Source organism: Herpailurus yagouaroundi, unplaced genomic scaffold (genome assembly GCF_014898765.1).
Source record: "Herpailurus yagouaroundi ecotype Mexico unplaced genomic scaffold, PumYag 159, whole genome shotgun sequence".
Lineage (NCBI taxonomy): Eukaryota > Metazoa > Chordata > Mammalia > Carnivora > Felidae > Herpailurus > Herpailurus yagouaroundi.
The window spans coordinates 43,978,840-44,001,314 of NW_024412400.1; the positions used below are offsets into that span (position 1 = coordinate 43,978,840).

Here is a 22,475-nt window from a genome sequence, read left to right on the forward strand (position 1 = left end):
GAAGACATCATTATTACTCCATTTCATTGGTAAGAATTTGTGGGTATATTCTTGAGTCCTATTCTAAAAACAATGTTCATCTGATGAATAAGAAACTGTATTTAGGTAATATGAAAAATTTCTCATCCTGATTTAAATATCCCTAGCCAATATAGTAGTGTAAACCAATCACATCTACTTACCTGAGGGACCACTGGAAGACACTGCATTCGTAAGAAGATGAGTATGACAACAAATCTGCCGCAATCTAAGCAAAAGACCCAGGACATCTGCATAGTGTGCAAGGACAGTCCCTTCATTAAAATACCTAGAGATAAAAATGTTAAATATTATGAAGGCCTTTAAACAATATTATTCCCTATTCTAAAATAGTGGAATAAAAATGGCATTGTTCCCTTCTTCTCTGGAAATCAAAACAGTGGAAAACAGAAAAGCAAACCACCTTTAAGAAATAAGAGACTTGTAACAATGAAGCAAAATATATGAGAAATGGCTGCCAGTTACAATAGAAGTTGGATAGAAGATACCGAGAGAGATGACTGCAGATCTCAAACAGACCTGCCAGAGCACAGTTCTTCAAAACAGATGGCACAACCCTTAGGGGAAAATCAACATGTTTCATATGCAAAAACAGAACAGGGTACATGGCTGTGGTCTGAACTTCCCTGGACAAGTTTTATACCAAAGAGAGAAGACCAGCTAAATAAGGAAATACAACAGACCTACTGTGTTTACAGAAAAGATTATGGGCATAAAATTCCATATTACAAGGAATCTACAGCTTCTGATCTCTGTTGTATAAACACAAATAAAACCTAAAAGGCTCATATATAACCATGAGTCATAATTTATACAGGGATACTTTCTACTAGTCTGTGACATAGCTATGGCCTTCCCCCTTCATATTAACCTCTTATAAATAGTCCAGAAAGAACTCAAGACATTCAAATATAATAATCAGCAAAGAGCAAGGGACGAACAAATGGCATTGAAAGAAAACTCACCAAAAAAATGTTGCCACAGAGCAAATAAAAATTATGAACAAGGATACTGCCATGATTTACTATCATGGCAAAACAACAGATGAAAACTGAGGTGGTACAGTTTAGAAGTGTGAAAGAGAAAAGTGAACCATCAGAGAAATGAAAGCCACATTGAAATCAGCATAAAAGAGACAAGCCACTGACATAAACATAAGCAAGAATGTGGGAAACAGAAAGATAAAAAATAAAATTAAACAGGGGCGCCTGGGTGACTCAGTCTGTCAAGAGTCCAACTTCAACTCAGGTCATGATCTCCCAGCTCGTGGGTTCGAGCCCCGTATCAGGCTCTGTGCTGACAGCTCAGAGCCTGGAGCGTGCTTCACATTCTGTGTCTCCTCCTCCCTCGCTTATGCGCTCTCTCTCAAAAATAAACTTAGAAAAAATAAAATTTAACAGAAAGATATAAAGGATTAGAATAAAATGATACCAATGGAAAACAAAAAAACATCTAAAACATACAAAGATAAAAAAATGGAACAGAAAACAACATTTAAAGAAAACTTTCCAGGAGAAGGAGGAGGTGGAAAAGCCCAGAATCTACAGATTTAAACAGTATCACATGTTCCAGAAAAAAAATCAAGAGAGGTCTTGGTGCTGGACTTTAAAGAAAAACCTAAAATAAAATCAGGGTTTTCAATAGAAACATCCAACAGAAAATACAGCAGGGCAATGACAGGTTTCTGAAAGAAGAATGGGTAATCCAAAAATTATATACAATCACATTTTAAGTATATTAAGGCAATAGAAGAAGTACAGCTTAATGATTAGGAGCACAGACTCTAGAGCTAGACTGAGTTGAAAACCTGGCTCTGCCAATTTAACTGTGAAACTTTAGGTAGGTTTTTCTTTTTTTTATGTTTATTTTTGAGAGAGAAAGACACAGAGCATGAGTCGGGGAGAGGCAGGGAGACAGAAAGACACAGAATCCAAAGGAGGCTCCAGTCTCTGAGCTGTCAGCACAGAGCCTGACATAGGGATCTAACTCACAAACTGTGAGATCATAAGCTGAGCCCAAGTTAGACACTTAACTAACTGAGCCACCTAGGTGCTCCGGGTAGATTTTTAACCTGTGTCTTCAGCTGTCACATCTTTATGAGGTATGTATTATTACCATGACACTATAAGACAGTTGTATTAAAAAAGTTAATACATGGAAAACACTCAGAATAGTGTCTGGACTATGGTTAAGTCATATATCTATCCATCTATCTATCTGCTGTTATTATTAGTAATAGTAGTATTATGTCAACAAATAATTCTAAATAGTCAACAGTACAAAGAAGAGGCAATATAATATAAAGGTTAAATTCACAAGCTCTAGAACCAAACTGCCTGAATCTAAATACCAGTTCTGTCATTCACTAGCTGTGTGACCTAGTACAAGTTACTGTGCCTCAGACTCTTTATCTAGAAAACGTGGGTAATCATTGTATTGACTTGGTAAGATTGTTGTGAATTAAAACATATAAGCACTTGAATGCATAACATGTAGTAAGTGCTCAATAAATGTTACTAAATGTATTACATAGTAAAAAAATACTTTTAGGGGCGCCTGGGTGGCTCAGTCAGTTAAGCATCCAACTTTGGCTCAGGTTATGATCTTGCGGTTCTTGAGTTCGAGCCCCACGTCGAGCTCTCTGCTGACAGCTCAGAACCTGGAGCCTGCTTTGGATTCTGCCCCTCCCCTGCTCATTCTCTCTCAGAAATAAACAAACATTTAAAAAAGAAAAAGAAAACTTTTAAAACAATCTATTTCTTTTCTGTGGTTTCAATAGTTAACTCTTCTCAACCTTTTCAAATAGAATAACCTTTACAACCAGTCTATTCCTTGGCATGGTCACTTACTACACTAATAGCATTTCAGTTTAACGATCTCTTTTGAGTCCCAGATAAGAGTAGAAGCCTCCACCACTCCTCTTCCACCAGCCACTCCTGTCTTCCTTGTTAGATCTCTTCTCATCCAGTCTCATGCTTTAATTACCATCTACACACAGGTGACTTTCAAATTTACATTAAGAACTTTCCCATGAACACTAATTTCCTATATATGAGACATCTCCACTTAGAAGTTTCACAGGCATCAGTCAATGGGTCCAAAACTGAACTTCCGATCTTTCCTGAAAAAACTCTGCTCCTCCCACAGACCTATTTCTGCAAATGGTAATTTCAACTTTCTAGTCACATTCATGTGAAAAAGCTCAGTGTTATCTTTGACTCCTGTCTCCCTCCCCATCAGCAAGTTCTGTTGGCTCTGCCTTCAAACTATGACAGAATCCAACCATTTTTCACCCCCCTCATCACCACTCTACTGTAGTGAAAACCACCATGATCTCTTAACTTTGACTACTGCCACTCTTCTCCCTATCTATGCCCGTACTCCTAGAATCTAAATCTTAACACAGCAGTCAGTGATCCTTTTAAAATATAAAATAAAATATAAGTAAGATTATATCACTCTCCTGGCTCAAAACCCTTCAAAGTTTTCTAAACTAAAGAAAGTAAGAGCCAAAGTCCTTGAAATATGCAGTAATGCCTTACAAAACCACCATGTAGTCCCCACTCCAATCTCTCTGACATCATTGCTATTCCATCTAGCTCATATCATCCAGCCACACTTGCCTCTAAGCTCACCAAACATGCTTTGGTGAGCTCTTGCTTAGAAAGAAAAGCTCTTGCTTTCTAAGCTCACCAAACATGCTCCCAACTCAGGGCCTTTATACTTGCTGTTCCCTCTGAAATGTCCCCAATTCCAGTCTCTTTTAGACCTATTCCCACATATCACCTCAGTAAGGTCTTCACTGAATAACCTATTAGCTTCAACACTTCCTATCCCCTTTCTCTGCTTTAGTTTTTTTCCATAAAATTTTTTTTAATTGTCTGTTTCCTGCCATTAAAATATAAACTTATTGAGGGTAAAGACTTTTGTCTATTTTATTATGTTGTATCTCAAAATGTATTACACTTAATAAATTCTGGTTGAAAGAATGAGTATGAAGGAAATTTCAATCACCACTGCAAAATTCTGAAATCTGAAATCACTTACTTAGAACAATCTTTTTCAAAATAATTCCTGTTAAACCTGCTTCGTATTTCAATGAAGTTCTCGTACCTTGAAGATTCGCCTATTTTCTCAGCCCTCTTTTGCCTTTACTTGTCTCCTACTCATTCTGGTTCCATAAGCACTACCATCAAACATGTTCTTGCTTGGACTAGAATTTCTCACCTTCTACCAATCCCCAATCCCTTTATAATCTACATCATCAGCTCCTATTCCCCAGATTTCACATGTTGTTGGAAAGTTCCAGATTTCACGTGTTGTTGGAAAGTCTACATATATTCAATACTACATGAAGCCTGTATCCCACTCTAAGAACTTTAACAACTTTTTATAATGGCTGCAAATCCAGCTATCTTCAACTTCCCACCACCTTTCTCTGTAGATACCCTTGGTCTCATATTTCACTGACTGTACTCTTTACCCCCCGCTAGGCTTCATTTTTATCCACCAATCTGCTTTATTCTCTTTTCTATGTGTAGTCTCTTCTATGCTTTCTTTTCTCAAGGCAGATTTTTCAAATCAAATGCAAAACATTGACAGAGCAACCAACCAGCAATCCTATGTACCAGTCTCACTTTCTTCTTCCGTTTACAAACTTCATGAAAGTGGTCTACCCCTACCTACAGCTGCTACTTCTTTGCAATTCCCTTACACCTACAATTTGGTACACACCTCACTATTCTAGTGAACCTATGTTAAGATTTTACACCAATAACTCCTGAATCACCATTTAAATGGCTTTTCTAAGTCTCCATACTATCTGACACTCCTAACCATTCCCTCTTTCTCCAACAGTTTTCTTTACTTTTCTTCATAATTCTGCCCTTGATAGAATCTTCTACATAAACTTCTCTTTATTTTCCTACTTCTTAAATGTGGACATTCCCCAAAGTTTTGGTCCTTAAATAGGTTTTTTATCTCTCTCTGTCTCTCTCTCTCTCTCTCTCTCTCTATATATACTTCCCTCAATGTTTTTATCTACTCCCATGATAGAGAGCCAGGAATAGAACAAACAAGGTCTTCTAACTAGCCATTCATAATTCATCATTTCATTTTTTTTCCTAACTTAAGGAATTACTTACCTGGTAAGTTGTAATACAATTTCATTTACTTCAACTACAAATTCATGAAAAACAATTTAAATAAAGAAGCATATTATCTTTCAGTATACTTCAGACTTTACTGCTGACATTTCTAAAAAATACTATTCAGTTAAATAGGAGAGAAAATAAAAATTATTTTCTAAAATGGCTTTCTTTTTTCCATACCTTCCAATAGTAGCTCTGCCTTCATTTTTTACAGACTGATAAATTTTTCTCTCTTCATCTGAAAGTGTAATGTGCTGAATAAATACTTTACGTTCTGGTAACTCCAAAACAGGTTTTCCTTTAATTTTGCTGGTCTTTGTTCTTCTAAGAGTAATATTTTTAATTAGGGATTGTAAACGCCTAGTCAAAATAAAACAAATAATTACATAACTTTTCTGTGTAAGCTGAGTTAACAACAACAAAAAAAGTATTTTAATATATTACTGTTTTATAACCTAGTAAGTATTTAAAAAATCCCTTATTTGGAGTTTTATCCAATATGATATCATAAGAAATATATTCTACAAATATAAAATTGTAGCAACGATGCACTGATTGCCCTCAACTCAATACTTGTCACAGTCTAATCTTCTATCTTGCCTTTATTTTTCTTAACTTCTCCCCATTTTTGTTCTAATCACTAACCTTTTTTACTTATTTCTGTTAACTACATCACTCAATATTCAACACTCAAATTCTTAAGTACCTACACTAATTGCACGGCATTATACTAAATTTCATAAACTCCGAATGAGAAAACATCTTACTTTCAAAAATATTTTTTCAGTAATATGAAAATCACAGTACAAAATAAGTAATTTTTAGAAAGTAAAACATTTAAAAAAATTTTAAATTGCCAAAAAAATTAAAACACAATGTGACAATTCAGAAGAAGGGAGAAATGCCTTCTAGGTTCTACAACCTTTATGCTCCCTTCTCATTATCAGAAAAAAAGGAGGCACATCAATTCTTTAAGGGAAAGTTTTTCCTAACACTGAAATATAAATAAAATTTCTTAAATTATAATTTACATAGTTGGTTCTGAAAAGCAAGCAGACAGTACTGCAAACTAGGTTGGTGGCTTCTGAACTTTTTCCCTATAACCACAGTAAGAAACACATACCATCCAGCAAACATTATTATATAAACACACATACACATATAACAGAAACATCTCACAAAAACAATACTATGTGTGATATGCTCTATTTTCTTAAACCTTCTATTCTACTTCACTTTGTTTTATAAGGCTAGCTGCCATCTTTATAATGATTTCACAACCTGCTAATGGATCCCAAACTCTGAAAACCACTGCTCTAGCCAAAAACCTTAAACCACATTATTAGCGGAGTACCCTGTGAAATGGCGATCACCAAGTTGAATTTTATTTATGTGTCCATGAGAAATAGCTTTCTCTCTTATTGATGCGAGTGTATATCCTACCATTCGATTACCACTATATAAAGTTACACAAGATAAGTTATGAAAATTTAGTGCATACTGGATGTTCAGAGCATATAGTTTTTCCTGCCACTGTTTAACCAATTAATGGTGGTTTCAGGGGTAACAGCAACACACAAAGACCATAAAGTTCTGCCTTTCCTTTTAGTTAGACTAATATCAAAGAAAGGAAAAGCTTGTGTTTTAGTGGTAGTTAGAAATCTTTGTCTTCCCAGCCAACAATCATTAGGTTCTGAGAGCCAAAGGCATGAAGCTATAAATGCTTTTGGGAGAAGAAAGCCAACAGTGAAGTTAAAATAGTATTCAAAGTGGCAATTGGTTCAAGCTGCTTATAGTTATTTGTTGCTAATATTAATCCGTTTTCATGAAATTACTTACCTAAGTCCCCCTTCATCTCCCATTGTGACAGGACGCTGTATTGTTCTATGCCACCATTCTCTATCAAGAAATGGCTTAAGTTTTAAAAAGGAAAGAAGAGACCACAAATCCTTCAAAGAATTCTGAATCGGAGTACCTAAAAATAACAGAAAACTGTTGTAACTCCACAACCAGAATATCCATTCAGAATATCCATCTGACCCAATCAGAGAAAACAACAGTTGAAAATAGGCATTCTGTACTAGGCACACCCGCTATCAAGCTGTAACTATAATCCTTTGTTAAATACATACACAATCTCAAAATACAGTTTTGCTCTAATTTTTAACTCTTACTTGCCATACTAATAAAAAAAACCACAGCCCAGTGAATTCAACTTTCTCCTTATCCAAGAACATGTATTTATTTGATTTTAAACCAGCAGTACTAACAAGAAGGAAAAAATGACTTTGAGTTTATAGCCTCTTCCCATTTTCTAGTACAGGCGTCACAAGTAGCAAACAAGCTTGGCTTCAAGATGAGAAATAGGGAAATCAAGATTCTGACTGAGAATTAAAGTGTCTAATCAATCTCCAAGGTTCAAAAAGAAATCTAGTGATTGTTCCATTATATTATTCAATGTTGCCATAGCATGGGGAACTGTGAAGAACAAGTCAAAATATTTTATTAAATGACCTCAATGATTAATTACAGAACAAACTTTTTATATTCACATAAAACTTACAAGTTACCTAACTCAATGATACATATTTGGGAATCTTTTAAATATAACCTTTACCTGTTAATACCCATCTTCTCTCTGCTTCTAAATCAAGTACAGCTTTTGTCTGCTGAGCATTTGGATTTCTTATCGCATGTCCTTCATCCAGGATCACTCTTAGCCACCTTATGCTATGTAATGGACTATCACCTTTAGTCTGAAATAAATGTTTCATGTGAATTAAAAACACAGGGAAGTAAAACAGTACTTCAGGTAATTTGGTAAATACACATTGCTACTATTTTTTAGTATCAATGCTTACTATGTGATAGATACTGCTTTAAGCAGTACACACGTTAAGTTACTGAATGCTCGGGGTGCCTGGGTGGCTCAGTTGGTTAAGTGTCTAACTTCAGTGCAGGTCATGATCTCACCACTCTTGAGTTTGAGCCCAGTGTCGGGCTCTGTGCTGACCGCTCAGAGCCTGGAGTCTGCTTCCAATTCTGTGTCCCCTCTCTCTCTGCCCCTCTACTCACACTCTGTCTCTTTCTCTCAAAAAATAAACATTAAAAACAATTTTTTTAATTGCTGAATGCTCAAAAGCTTACAAAATATTATAGTTACTCCTATTTTACAGATGAGAAAACTGAAGCACCAAGGTGTGAAGTACGTATGTTACTCAAAGTACTACAGCTAGGAAATAGCAGAGCTAGCATTCAAACCTAGGTAGTCTAGCTCTCTACTGCGACTTTGGTTCAATACACTGAGCTAATTTCACCTCAGATTAAAACTGTAATGATAGAAAAATTTTCAGTAGTAAGAATTATTGAATTTAACATAATTAGTTTCTTTTATGTAATAGTTAACGTTCTTATCAGAAGACCAAAATTTTGACAATAAGGTATTTTGAAAAACATTTTAACGACTGGAATAGGCAAACAAACAAAAATTAAACTTTTAAATGAATCAGGAAACTCATAAATTTCAGCTATTAAAAAAAGTTTATTTTTAAACTGAGATAATTAAATCATTGTGATAGAAAATAATATTCTAGAATACAAGAAAAAATAGAATTCACTTACAAATTGCTATCTAAACTTAGTTACAATTCCAATGTAAAACTGTAGCTTTAAGTGTTCTAAATGGAAAATATTCATAATTAGCTGAAGAAAGCTGAACTTTTTTTTGCAGAGTATTAAGAAACAATCTCCTATTTACTTCCTACATATTCTTAAGTATTTAGAAAAAAAGAGCACAAAGTCTGAATTTTAGAACACTTTAGAAACCTGAAGTGTATTTCTCAAATTCAACTTCTGAAATAGGAGTCTCAGCATACTTACTCCATAGTCATGAGTTAAAATGTTGTATGTAGTCAAAACAATATCTTGTTTTGAAAGCAAGGCTGGGTCTCTTATACGGTCAGGACCATAATAAACATAAAAATTCAAGTGCACATCTGATTTTATATGTTGTCCAAATTGATCCTAGAAGAAAATTAGAAATATTTTAAATAGTAAGCAGATTAGTGTCGGGAATAATATAAAAAAGTATTGTACTGGCAGTAGTATCACAAATCAAACTATTAAAATTGCATAAAATCAAGTTTCCTGCTATCTAAACTAAAATAACAACCATGATAATAACAATACTAATTATTATTGTATTGTCAGGAAAACTGACATATATGCCATAATAATACACTATATAAATTTTGCCTGGCCCTACCAATGAGCAGCCACTTCATTTTTAGAAGGAAAAACAACCAAATGTCTTTTAAACAGTAATCAGTTTTTTAAAAATTTAGTATTAACAGAAAGGCTCTACTGCTCCCAAGAAGTAAACTTGATAATATCAAAATTAAACAGCAAAAGAACAACCAATATTTTCAAGAATACAGGAGAATACAGGCAGAGTTTCAAGCTCAGTATCTACTTTTATTCATTTATCACAGGCCTACTATTGGTCAGATTATCAACCAGAAGGGTGGTATAGCTAAAAAGAAAAATAAGACCTAGTCCCTGCGCTCTCTGAGGACATAATCAATTTAAAGCACTTGACTTTTTTTTAAATCATGAAAACAATAGGTCTGAGAGACTGAGCAGGAAAAAAAAAATCATGATTAGATTGGGGGAAAAAAGGACACCAGAGAAACAAAGCTCTCACTCTTAGGTGGGAGATGATAAACCCCTAAACCAGAATGTCAGAAGTAAGAAGAGAATAAAAAGGACAGGTATGAAAGAAAGATACCAAAAAAAAGAGACTGATGGGACTTGAGGACTCATAAATATGGGATATGAAAAAAACAAAAAACAAAAAAAGTCCCTAATACTTAAAGTGAGTGCCTAGAACTGTATGATAAAGATATAAGTTTAAAAAAAGAAGGGGAAAGTAGGTATAAGAATGAGAAAAAAATAGTATTACTATTTTAGACATTTAAAATTTTTGGCCACTACAGAATGTCTGACTAGAGATGTATACTACAAATATTTAAATATTGGCCTGTAATACAATGTAGAGATGGACTTTATAAAGTTATCAGCAGACAGTACATGAAGCTTAGGAATAAGATATTCTAAGAACATGTATAATGAGAAAAGAAGGTTAGGGGAAGAGCCTACAAAATGATAGTATTTAAACAGTCGGCCTCTGTTTCTACTAGGACAGGATTTAAAATATTCCAGCAAAGAAAAAAACAAAGCAAATGTGGCAAACTTTTGAAATTCTTGAATCTTGTTTAAGTAAATGCAGATTTGCTTAAAAATTTTTCTAATATTTCAAAAAAGATACCGTGCTCGTTACGCAGGGGGGAAAGACAGACTAAATAGAAACCATGGGAGAAAAGTAGTGGTCAGAAACCTGGGGGAGCAACAAAATTGGACAGGGTGGGGAAGGGAAAAGTATTAAAATTTCAAGAAGGAATACAAGGTAGATTTTTTTTAACTTGTAATTTATGTTCATTCCCTCTCTCTGAAAAAGGTTTAGGGGCACCTGGGTGGTTCAGTTGGTTAAGCATCTGACTCGATTTTGGCTCAGGTCATGCATGATCTTATGGTTTTGAGTTTGAGCCCCACGTCAGGCTCTGTACTAACTGCACGGAGCCTACAGATGTCTTACAAAATAAAACATAACAAAATGCTGTAAAAAGAAAAATAAAGTCAGCAGAAGTAAAGAAAAAGGGAACTCAGCGGACACGGCAACAATGAGGTCACTGAAGGCCTTCATAGTTACTACAGAGGGTGAGAGCAAAAACCAGACTACTATGAGCTGAAGAGAGAATGATACCTGAAATAGTGAAGGAATAAATACTAAGAAAAGAGGATAAAACATGAAAGACTTAAGGTGAAAATGCAGAGAATTTTATTAAGAAAACCGGTGGAAAAGGAAAAGAGAAAGAATCCAATAGAAAACTGAATCAATGGGCTGCTTTGAAATGGAAAAAAAAAAAAACGTATTTGTGAAAGGACTAGAACTGAAATAGAAAAAAATTAACTTTCCTGGAAAAAGAGAGTTATAGTATTGAGTTTCTAGTCACTGTGCTAAGTGCTGTATATGAATAAAATAGATACTATTTCATTTTCCATTGGGAGGAGAAGTAACTTGCCCAAGTATTCAGAATAAGTATGTGGTGGAAGTGTGATGGTCTCTTACAGCTTTAACTGTATTCCTTCCCAGATCTGAAGACAACAAAAGGATGATAAGGTAGTTCTAGCCTACTCATTAGGGTGCTAGGTCATTTACTTGGGGGTTAGGAAGAATTAGCTTATTGAGAGATTGCAAAATTTTAATCTCAGCCAGGATTCCATATATGCCCAACCAGCTCTCATTCCTTTAAAAATCAGTTTTCTCCATAATCTCAGTAGGCAAGACTTTGCCAAGGTTTCCTTTCTGAAGTTTATATTATAAAAATTTTGCTGTTTTCCAAATATTAAATTATAATGAAATACTGACCAGCCACTTTTAAAAAACATATCCTGAACCCAAGCTCTTAAAGACTCTAGTTCTGTTTATACTTCCTTAATACTTGTAAACCTCACCCTGAAACTGTCATTCTAGTACCTGTGTACTGTCCTTCCCACAATGAACTACATCTCAAAAAAAAGAGGATAGTTTTTTTGGAATTAAAAAAAGAGCAAGAGGGAACTAAACCTCACTCTGGTCTCAAGAGGAAAAATGACACACAAATCAGAAAAAGATGTTAATTTTAAAAATCTGTATCTATATCTATATATATATACACCAAAAAATTATAATAAAAAGAACCAAAGAAGGCAAGAGTACATAAAAGTCAAGAAGAAAATAAAGAGGCACAGAATTGACAATTAGACAATAACTACTAATCTTTTCCAAAGCAAGTTAGAGAACAAGTGGCAGAAGCCAGATTATAGGCTAAGAAGTAAAAGCACAAAGTGGAAATTAAACCCCAAAAGGTACGACAGAGAAGGAAAGGATAAGAGAAGCAACTTAAAGGTGAGAAATAATCAAGAGGAAGTAGTTAAAAATGAAAAAGATCTGAGTATGTGTCAAGAAAAAGCCACTGGGAAGAGAGTAAATAACCAGGGAAAGAGAAAAATAACAGATAAAATGCAAAGGTGGAAAGAGATGGAATCCAATGCCTAGACTAAGATAATGGTCTTACAAAGAGTGGGACCTCTTCCACCTCTGAGATTAGAGGAGAAAAGGCCAGGAGAGATGCAAATAACCTTTGACATGGCAAGAACAGAAGTTCACATCCAGTGGTCCTTATGTTCACAATGCTTCCTATAGTCATTATTTCATTATAACATGCAGCTTGAAGCTCAAACTGGAAAGGAAACACAACCAAGCTGTTCCTTATACATAACACAGAAAGAGGTTCTATTCTAATGTAATGTTCTAGAATAGAAATTCAATCTGGAAGAAAAAAAATTTTCTGGTAGTCGTAAAAGCATAGGCTCTAGAATTAGAATGTTGGAGATTATATCTTAGCTCCATCATTTATTAGCTGGATGATCTTAGGCAAGTTCCTGAATTTCTCTGTGTTTCAATTTGGTCACCAGGAAAATGAGAATAATAGTTGTGAGGACTAAACGAGAAAGTCTATGAGAAGAGCTTAGGGAATAACGGAGTACATATGAGTTCACTAAATGTTACAAGTTGTTATATAAACAAAAGATATTGCTAGTGTAGTTCTTAGAAAAGAGTTTTCAATAGTTCATAAACATAGTGGAATCTTAAAATTATATACTTTTCCTACCTTGGGGGACAGAAATGGCAGAGGAAGAACTATAAACCAAATCTTATAATAATTAATGAAGTTTCTTTTACTATAAATCTTCAAAAAAAAAGAAGTACTTCAATTCAGCAAATAAAACCCCGAGTCACCTAACAAATTATTCTGACTTAGACATAGAATGCTGACCAAACATATTTCTCCTAATGAATGACTTTAACAAAATACTTTTCAAGATGAAAACTAAAATATAAATTATGTCACATTTTAAAAGGCTGTGAAGACTTACAATCCAGTTGCTTAACACAGAAAGTGGACAGATGATCAGTGTTGTTCTTGGTCTCTCTTCAACATCAGTTTTCTTTGAACTCTCTACTGCAGATGCTCCTAAAAGAGTGAATCAGTTGAAACAGTCTTCAGTTTTTGCATATATATGAAGTCAAGATATGGCAATATGTGCTTCTATGAAAAGAGTAATTAGGAAGAATTAAAATGAAGCAGATAGACTTCTGTTTCCAGCCATGGTGAAGTAACAGACACTAGATTTTTACCTTGTCGATTTATTATTTTTTACCTTGTCACTTTAAATAACTACAAATCTAGACACTGATTACTTATGGGAGGTAGAGAACTATGATTGAGAGGGGGCACATGGAAAAAATCTGGAATATTTCCTGATATGTATTTGTTACTCATAGTTATTAAGATAACATTTGTTCTATGCAGTTTTTGGAATCTGTGCTATAGTTAATGTGGTAACCAGACTCCAAGATGGCCCCTAATAATATCCACTTTCTGACTGTCACAACCTCACATGGTACCCTCCCACATTCTATTAGGGATATGGCAAAAATGGTGGTACATCGCTCCTGAGATTAAGTTTCCCCCCCACCGCCCCCACCCCCCTTCTCTGATCACTCCCTTTGGAAGAAGCCAGCTGCCATGGTGCAAGGATACTCAGGCACCCTATAAAAGGACACACTACAATTTTATTTTCCATTCCCTACTGGACAGTATTTATATTATTTCAACATTTTTCTAAAAAACACAATAAAAACTTTTTTTTTCAGGTATCCTTTTACATATCTAGGTGATTTATCTATCTTCATTATTTTTGCCCCAATTGCTCATACCATGGTAATTTATACTCCATAGTACCTGGGAGTTCCTGTTGCTGCACAACCTTGCCTATACTTGGCACTGTGAGATTTTTAAATGTTTGTAAATATAATGGGTGAAATAGTACCTCTCTCTTCCTTTAATTTGATTTCCTCAATGACTGAATCTGCCTATCTTTCCCCACATTTATTGGTTGTGTTTTCTTACTTTGGAATGTACATTTGTATTCTTAGTGGCTCTTCTCCTACTGGATTGTCTTTTTCCAATGGATTTGTGGAGGTTTCTTTACACATTCTAAATGCTAATCCTTTGTAAGTTACACTTACCAGAAATATCTTCTTCAGTCTTATTTTTTACCTCGTTTATGGTGCACTTTGATGCATGGAAATTTAAAATGTAGTAGAATTTCATCAATTTTTTCCGTATAATTTTTTGTGTCTTATTTTAGAAAACACTGTCTACCACAAGATATCACTTCTGTCTCCACTCACTGATTTTTGTTTCTATTCTGCTTTTCTTCCAGAAATATGCTTATTTTGTTTTTTGGGGTTTTTTCACAGCTACGATTTTTTACAGTTTCTCTCTTCTATTATTATGGCTGTGTGCCTGCAAGGAAAAAGAACTTTCTGTGTGTGAACTTAATTCTAACTGAATTCTATCTTAATTCTATCTCAACAGAAAATTCCACATTTCTTAAAATTTCTAAAATTAGGGTTGAGTATTCTACTTGAAATGCCTGTATTTTCCATCCCTTTTTTTTTAAGTTTATTTATTTTTGAGAGAGAGCGAGCGAGCTACGGAGGGAGGGAGGGAGGGAGCAAATGTGCACACAAGCAGGGGAAGGGCAGAAGAGAGGGAGAGAGAGAAAATCCCAAGCAAGCTCTACGTTCAGTGTGGAGCCCAACAGGGGGCTTGATCCCATGATTGTGAGATCGTGACCTGAGCTGACTAAGCCATCCAGGCACCCCTATTTTCCATTCCTGTCTGATTCTTAGACCAACATCATTCTGTGATGCGTCAAATAACCTCTTTAACAGGTCCCTTTCATCATTCTTTACTATCCACCTTTATTTTATTCACAGTGCTTATTATTTAAAGTTCTGTGTTCATTTATGTTTCCCCACCATTAGACATAAGCTATGAAACAGACTTTTATCTGGTATATCCCCAAAATGTAAAACAGAGGAGACTAAGGCACAGAAATAATAGTAACTCATCCCAGATCTCCTTAACCCTAGAGATCAATCTCTTTGCATCTCAAATATTTAGAGTCTTACAGTGTTTTCTTATGAATTGCAAAATATAAAATTATAATAAAGGTCACTAACATTCATAAGTGAAAAATTCTACTCATACTAAGAACTAAATATTACAATTTAAAGAATTCATATTAAATTAGGTTTTAAAGGGCCATCAAGGGCACCTGGGTGGCTCAGTCAGTTAAGCATTCAAAACTCTTGATTTTGGCTCACATCATGATGTCACAGTTTGATTCATGAGATCAAGCCCCACATAGGGCTCCTGACACAGCAAAGCCCACTTAGGATGCCATTGCTCCCTCTCTCTGCCCCTTCCCTGTATATGTGTGCTCTCTCAAAATAAATAAACACTAATATATATTTTAATGAAAAAAATAAATAGCCATCAATTGCTCTAGGACTTCAGTAGAAGAAAATATTTCTACTACTAAGATGAGTAAAGGATCTCTTTTCCATCATATTTCTGACCTAACTAAAATAAACAGAATTAACAAAAGAAAAGGTATTAGAAGGAAAACACATAAACATGCACTTCCACGAACAACAGGATTCTGTACCTTTTTCTTTAAAAAAAATTTTCTTTTAATGTTTACTTTTGAGAGAGACAGAGTGTGAGTGGGGAAGGGGCAGAGAGAGAGAGAGGGAGACACAGAATCTGAAACAGGCTCCAGGCTCTGAGCTGTTAGCACAGAGCCCAATGTGGGGCTCGAAGTTGGGAATGGAGAGATCATGACCTAGACTGAAGTCAGATGCTTAACCGACTGGGCCACCCAGGCACCCCATTCTTTTCTTTACTTTTTAAACTTCTTGTACCATGTTAAAATTGTTTTGCAGTGAAAAAAACGAAAGCTAAAAAACCGTAAGATTTACTGACCTTTTTTCAACATTCTCCTTTTTGTTGCAGGGGTAGATGAAATAAGTGCACATGCAAATTCTGCATCTTCTTTAACCTTAGAAGATCCTGCTGAAATAACCACAGAATCATTAAGATACTGGAAAACGAACTCTCCCCTGTGCTTATATCTCTATATCTTAAGAGCTTATACTACTAAATACAAACAAAATATCTGGTGACCTGACACTAAAAAGAATCATTCTAACTCAGAGAAGGAATATGTAGTCACTTATCATAAAGTGTTACTTCTCTTGAGAAGAGATGTGAAAGTAGGAGCAGCCATATGCAAAGTGAATCAGCTTCCAGGTGGAAGAATACTTTCAAGGAAACAGGTGTTTGACTTCTAATGATGAGGCTGCCAAATTTTCAGATCAGTTAGTGGTAACGAGTTATTTTCCAAATGCAATACACTTTCTCAACTAATTAGGAATATAATGTGATCTGATTTACAAGAAAAGAAAAATAAAGAGTTATGTTTTAAAGTAACACATAAAAGTAACGATACTGGTTATTTTTACATCTGTATGACAATACGAACTAACAATTATTACCCAGAAGATGCTCCCACCCAACTTTTGTAATTATAACATATATATGCAAATAAGGTTTTATTGAAGTAATTTTATAAGTGGTAAAAATTACTGTGTTTAAAGTTAGTTTAAATATTTCTCTTAGATTTTAATTTGAAACTAATCTTTCATTTTACCTCATTCATTTACCACCCTTGATAAGTTCCATGGAATAGTTCAAATGTGAACAGGAGTCAAGTTTAAGATCTGTTACTAAAGAGGGGCGCCTGAGTGATTTAGTCAGTTAAGTGTCTGATTTCAGCTCAGGTCACGATCTCACGGTTCGTGGGTTATGCCCCACATCGGACTCTGTGCTGACAGCTCAGAGACTGGAGCCTGTTTCACATTCTGTGTCTCCCTCTCTCTCTGCCCCTCCCCTGCTCGTGCTCTGTCTCTCTCTCTCTCAAAAATAAATAAACATTAGAAAAAAATAAGTTAAAAAAAAAAAGATCTGCTACTAAAGAATTCTAAGCTAGAGAGATACAAACCTATGGAGTTTTACTTTAATAATCTTTAAGAGTAGATTATGGATACTGAGATGTATATACATACCTTTTACTCTTTTAGTCTCAGACTGTGAATTTTTCAGTTTGCCTACAACAAAACCAAATATAAAAATAGTCACAGTAGGAAATCAGAATAAAGGACACATTATCAAATCAAATCCATTTCACATTACCTTTCATTTTCTGTGGCAATTCATTTGTTTCAATTTCTTCTGAATCACTGCTTTCAATATACTGGACAACAGTTTTTCTTCTAAAATAAAGTGTACACAAATTTTTTATCAAACCAAAATAAAATGAGATATGAAAACATAAGTTTTAATAAAAGCAGTATAATGCTTCCTATTGTTTTAATTCAAGGAACTTTGACAAATGAAAGTAAAATTTCCTAAAAAGCATTTTGCTTTCATAACCAGATACATTTATAGACAAAATGCAGTACCACTATTATTAAATTTGAAAAAGAAAACCATCCTAAAATAATAATTTTAATATTGAATTTAATATTCAGTAATTCAAATGAAACACCTATATAAAACTAGAACTAAGAATAACTCTTATCAAAGAAAATAATTCCAATATAAAATGAGCAGCTAAGAGAAAAATATAATTCACAATGAAAAATTTTATGTATTTTGTGTAGAAAGTACATTACAGTGATTAAGTTGCTAAAAATAACGGCCTCTGGAGTCAGACTGCCTGTATTCAAATCCCATTCAGCTACTTATTTGCTATGTGACTTTACGCAAGTTACTTAATACTCATCTATGCTTTAATTTCCTCATTTGGAAAATACGAGCAAAAATACAATTCACTTCATAGGATAAAATGTGTTACTATATGCAAAGCCCCTAAAATAGTGCCTGTTGCACAGTAACATACATGTATAAATTATCATATGTATTGGTTATTAGTTTATCCCATGTCCTCTTTATTTTTATTTCTATGTCCTTTAATCTTATCTGGTCAACCTAATAGTGCTATTCTCAGGCTCATCATGGTCAGCTCAGAAATGTAAGATTTGAGATCCAGATGAGAAACTGAGGTGCCCTGGTTTTGTGCTCAGTTTAAGACAGGTATTAATGAAGAAAACAATTAAAATCCCCACTTTTGAGATCCTTATTGGACTAGCTAACAGAGACTCAGATTTGAAATCACATCTGCAGATTAATGGTAGAAAATACAGTACAAATAAAAGTCATTTAGACCTATTTCAGAGGGTAAATGAAATTTATAAAGTTAACAGGTTCAAGTTAACATCAGAGGAGCATTATGCGCTTTATTCAAATTCTCCCTCTAGTCTACATTAACACAATAGTCTCCATAAATAACTTCATCATATTTTATTTCTACTAAAGGTGAAGAGAGAAAGAACTGAGATGAACAGAGTGTTTCTACCAAGTCATCTAATAAATAGCTGTCAGTTTTTATCTCCTGAAAATAATAGGAAAACTCTTCCAAAGTCAACAAAAACAAAAAACTTGGAAGCTAGATCTTAGTTCCTATGTAAAAGAACAGGAAAGAAAGTGGTAGAAAGGTTAAGTGATTATTAGAAACTATCAATTCACTTCTTTTATAGATTAGTATTACTTTTCTTCACCTATAAAATAGGAACACCCAACCTGCCTAAGTAACAGTGATTTTGGTAGTTTCAAATAACAGAATGAATTTGAAAGAACTACATAACTGAGATATAATGGTCTTATCTCTCTCCTATATATAAGAAAATGGAGAAAGAGTTTAAACAAATATTACATACAATCAAACCATAACAAAATTTACCTTTTGGGGCGGGAGCTAGACAATTCTGACTTGGGATATTTATTCTTTCCCTTGACATCTGAAATACTGGGTTCTCCACTACATCTAGATCCTTTCATTTCAAAGAAAAGGACAAATATACAGAGTATTAGTAAACTGTCTTGACTGAGTATCCTTAAAACTTTGGTTTTCCAACTCAATAGTTCAACTTTCTTAGTATCTTCATTCCTCTTCTTTCAATCAGCCAGCTATTCTCTCTACTAGTTTTTAAGTATAGTATATTCTCACTAAAAAATACCTTCAATTTCTTGTACCCAGTCTTTCCCCTGTAGTCATCCAGCCAATTCCCAAACTGGCTGGCTGAATTTCCTGCTGTACACCAAGGCAGCTAAGAGCTGCTGGAAAAAAATGAACAATAAATAGGTGGCATTACAAGTTTACATTTTCAAATCTCACCTGCTGCCTGTGTCACTTAGCAACTCTTTTATGTATCACTCAGCCTCCCTACCCACTCACCACAGTGGTATATACTGGACCCTTTGCCTAGATTCTTCACTCCCTTGACTCCTAGATGATGACCTACTTCACCTTCAAAGAAAATTGAATACCATTTTCTATAATCCCAATTTTCCTACCTTTTTAAAATTCCCTCAATTAAATATTTCCCATCAACCTTACTTTCTTTCCTTCTAATGTTAATTCACTTATCTATGCTCTTGGTCTCATTGCCCGCCCCCGCCAAGAGGCCTAAAAATTATTCTCTCCATTTTATCCCACATCTCTTACCCACGGGTTTCTTTCATAATGCTCTCCCTGGCAAAAAAAAAAAAAAAACAAAAAACCCTCAACTCTGCCTTCATTTCCAACGATTTTTGTTTCTCCTATTTCAAACTTAGCAAAATACATAATAGCATACAACTGTCATTTCCAATTCTTCACTTACTATTCTATCTGAAAATATTTTCAGTTTTTCTGTTCTAACCAATCTTCAGAAATTAATTTTCCAAAGGCCATTAACAGCTACACCAGCTATTTAACTGCTAAATCCAGAGTTCTCTTTTCATTTATCCTCTAACTTCAGAATTTGGCTCTAACCTATCTTTCTATTCTTATCTGCTATTATTCATGCATATTACATTATTATTAACATAAACTACTCTGAGGTCCCAGAACAAAATAGGTTTTATGTTGTTCTTTTGTTTTTACTGCCCTTTCATGAATTTTTTTTCTCAACCAAAAATGTTCTTCCTTAGCTTCTCTGACTGGTATACAACCACCCAATTCCATCATGACCTCCTTGATGAGATTTTTCCTACCAGTTCTCCCGAGATTTTTAGAAAAAAATATCTAAAATTTTTGTATATTACAAAGCCAGAGCTTGAATTACATCATCAAACTGGAAAATTTTAAATCAAATATGGGGTCACGGTTCAAAAGTAAACTTTACCTTTGATTAGTCCATCTGCCTTTTCACTGGTATTTCCTCCAAGTTTCATAGTTTGATCGTTAACATTACACTCCTGGATGAAAAGGCATATTTCTTACAAAGCACTGCTGTCAGTTTTAAATAAACTTAAAAAGCATCCTATTTTATACTGCTTTGCTTTACATAATAAAGATTACTTATATTGCTATCCCATTCTGGGGCAATTGGGGGAGATGTATTAAGTGAAGAGGAAAAATAAACCAATTAAAATTTTCTTCACAGCTATCTCAAAAGTGAACACTAGTTGGTCTTTATCTGTTCAAAAGAAATACAAATAACAAAACTCAGTTATAAATGGCATATTCATTAATGTAAGAAACACTTGTGAAATGGAATTTACTTTAGAATTAAAAGGAATTCTCAGACTACAAACTTTCAAACCAAGAGTCCCTACTGAGTAAATAACTTATCTTTAATGAGGCCCTCATTGCCATCTTGTTCTCTGGAACTCCCAGGGGGTAGATGCAATAGTACAGATCCTAGAGTACTAGGATATTCTCTTCTGTTATATTCTATTGAGGATTTTCTTGCCAGCCCGGACTTTTTCTTTTACCCTTCATGTATATCCCTTTGGTTCAAAATGTATCAATGCAGACATATGTACAAAAACTTCTATAAAAGTACAATTTTATATCTCTTTGTAAAAAAATTTTTAAATGATTCTAAATGGGAAGGGTTCCTCCAATCTTTAATTCTTGACTTAATGATTCTGTAGGGAGGAATGACAAATGCCAATTGGTTTGAATTTAATTCTTCCCATTGAAAAAGAGAGGTGATGAAGTCATACTGAATGGAGATTAGAACTGGTGGTCAAGAGTAAAAAGTAATTTCTGCTGAGATTAGGGCTAATAATGGATAGTTTGATTTTAGTTTAAAAAAAATAAAATTTGAAACATCTTATAAAATCCCAGAGTTAAATTTTACTAAAAATGTAGTTGAAAAGATCCATCTCCTTCTAATGGTATGAGTCTAAATATGTTGAAAATCTAAAATATAACAGGTAGAAAAATGTAACTAGAGGAATTATTTTAGATAAATAAGTTTTTGTATTTTTTTTCAGAGCTCAGGGTATTTTTACTTTAACCAATGTCAAATATTTATTATTTAAGATTGCACAGCCATTAAATATTAAATACATGATACACTACAATCCAAAATTGTCATTTTTATTAGAGCAGTATTACACCATTGTTTTTTTTTCTTACAAGCTAGACAAATGGATTTTTTTTAAGTTTTTATTTAAAATCCAGTTAGTTCACATACAGTGCAATATTAGTTTCAGATGTAGATTTTAGTGATTCATCACTTATATACAACACCCAGTGCAAGAAACTGATGTTAAAAATGCTTCTCACCAAATGTTATACCTAGTCTTCTTCAATAATTAGTACAACCATTTATATTTAACAACATGGAAAAAAGAATCTAGAGATTCATCCACAAATACATGTGGATGTCCTTTACATTACTGTTTTATATTAAATGATAAAAAAAAAATGTCCTTTACGTTACTGTTTTATATTAAATGATTTTGCTCAGTAAGTTTTTTCTTCTGAGAGTTCAAATGTAAACCTACGAAGTCCAACCTATTAAATCATACTACATTCCAATCTAATGGAACTTAAATCAGTGACATTTCACTCTGTAAGCCTGGAATATCTAAATTTATTTAAAACAGTGTAATTTTTGCTGCAATAAATTCTTAGCTGGAAATCATGTTTTTAGCCTCAATTGTAAGGAATGGGGCAAACTAAATATCCTAAAACCTTCCTACTTAAACACAATACCTTAAATGCATGGCTGATTCTGGGGCGGGGGGTGGTGGGGAGGGAAAGCCTTACTGATGATAATTTTTTAAGCTATTAATTGCTACCGAAGCTGTCAGTACAGTCTTAGGTGATGTTCTTCTGTTTTAATTACCAAATTAGGAAGAACAGGATGTA

General features: G+C 34.1%; 1 protein-coding gene across 6 annotated transcripts in view; it reads right to left on the minus strand.

Moving 5' to 3' along the window:
- HLTF (helicase like transcription factor) overlaps positions 1–22,475 on the minus strand; it is a 51,921-nt gene that overhangs the window by 11,526 nt on the left and 17,920 nt on the right. For 4 of the 6 annotated variants that reach the window (XM_040480444.1, XM_040480441.1, XM_040480442.1 and 1 more), the window contains exons 9-19: positions 20,494–20,566; positions 19,068–19,158; positions 17,459–17,538; positions 17,332–17,373; positions 16,190–16,279; positions 13,227–13,324; positions 9,069–9,212; positions 7,807–7,945; positions 7,029–7,164; positions 5,370–5,549; positions 183–307 (exon numbers count right to left, since the gene is read on the minus strand). In XM_040480444.1, the coding sequence (XP_040336378.1) occupies positions 183–307; positions 5,370–5,549; positions 7,029–7,164; positions 7,807–7,945; positions 9,069–9,212; positions 13,227–13,324; positions 16,190–16,279; positions 17,332–17,373; positions 17,459–17,538; positions 19,068–19,158; positions 20,494–20,566 (1,198 nt within the window). The remainder of the gene's footprint in view (positions 1–182; positions 308–5,369; positions 5,550–7,028; positions 7,165–7,806; positions 7,946–9,068; positions 9,213–13,226; positions 13,325–16,189; positions 16,280–17,331; positions 17,374–17,458; positions 17,539–19,067; positions 19,159–20,493; positions 20,567–22,475) is intronic. The other 2 variants (XM_040480445.1, XM_040480443.1) reach the window with 1 other exon arrangement.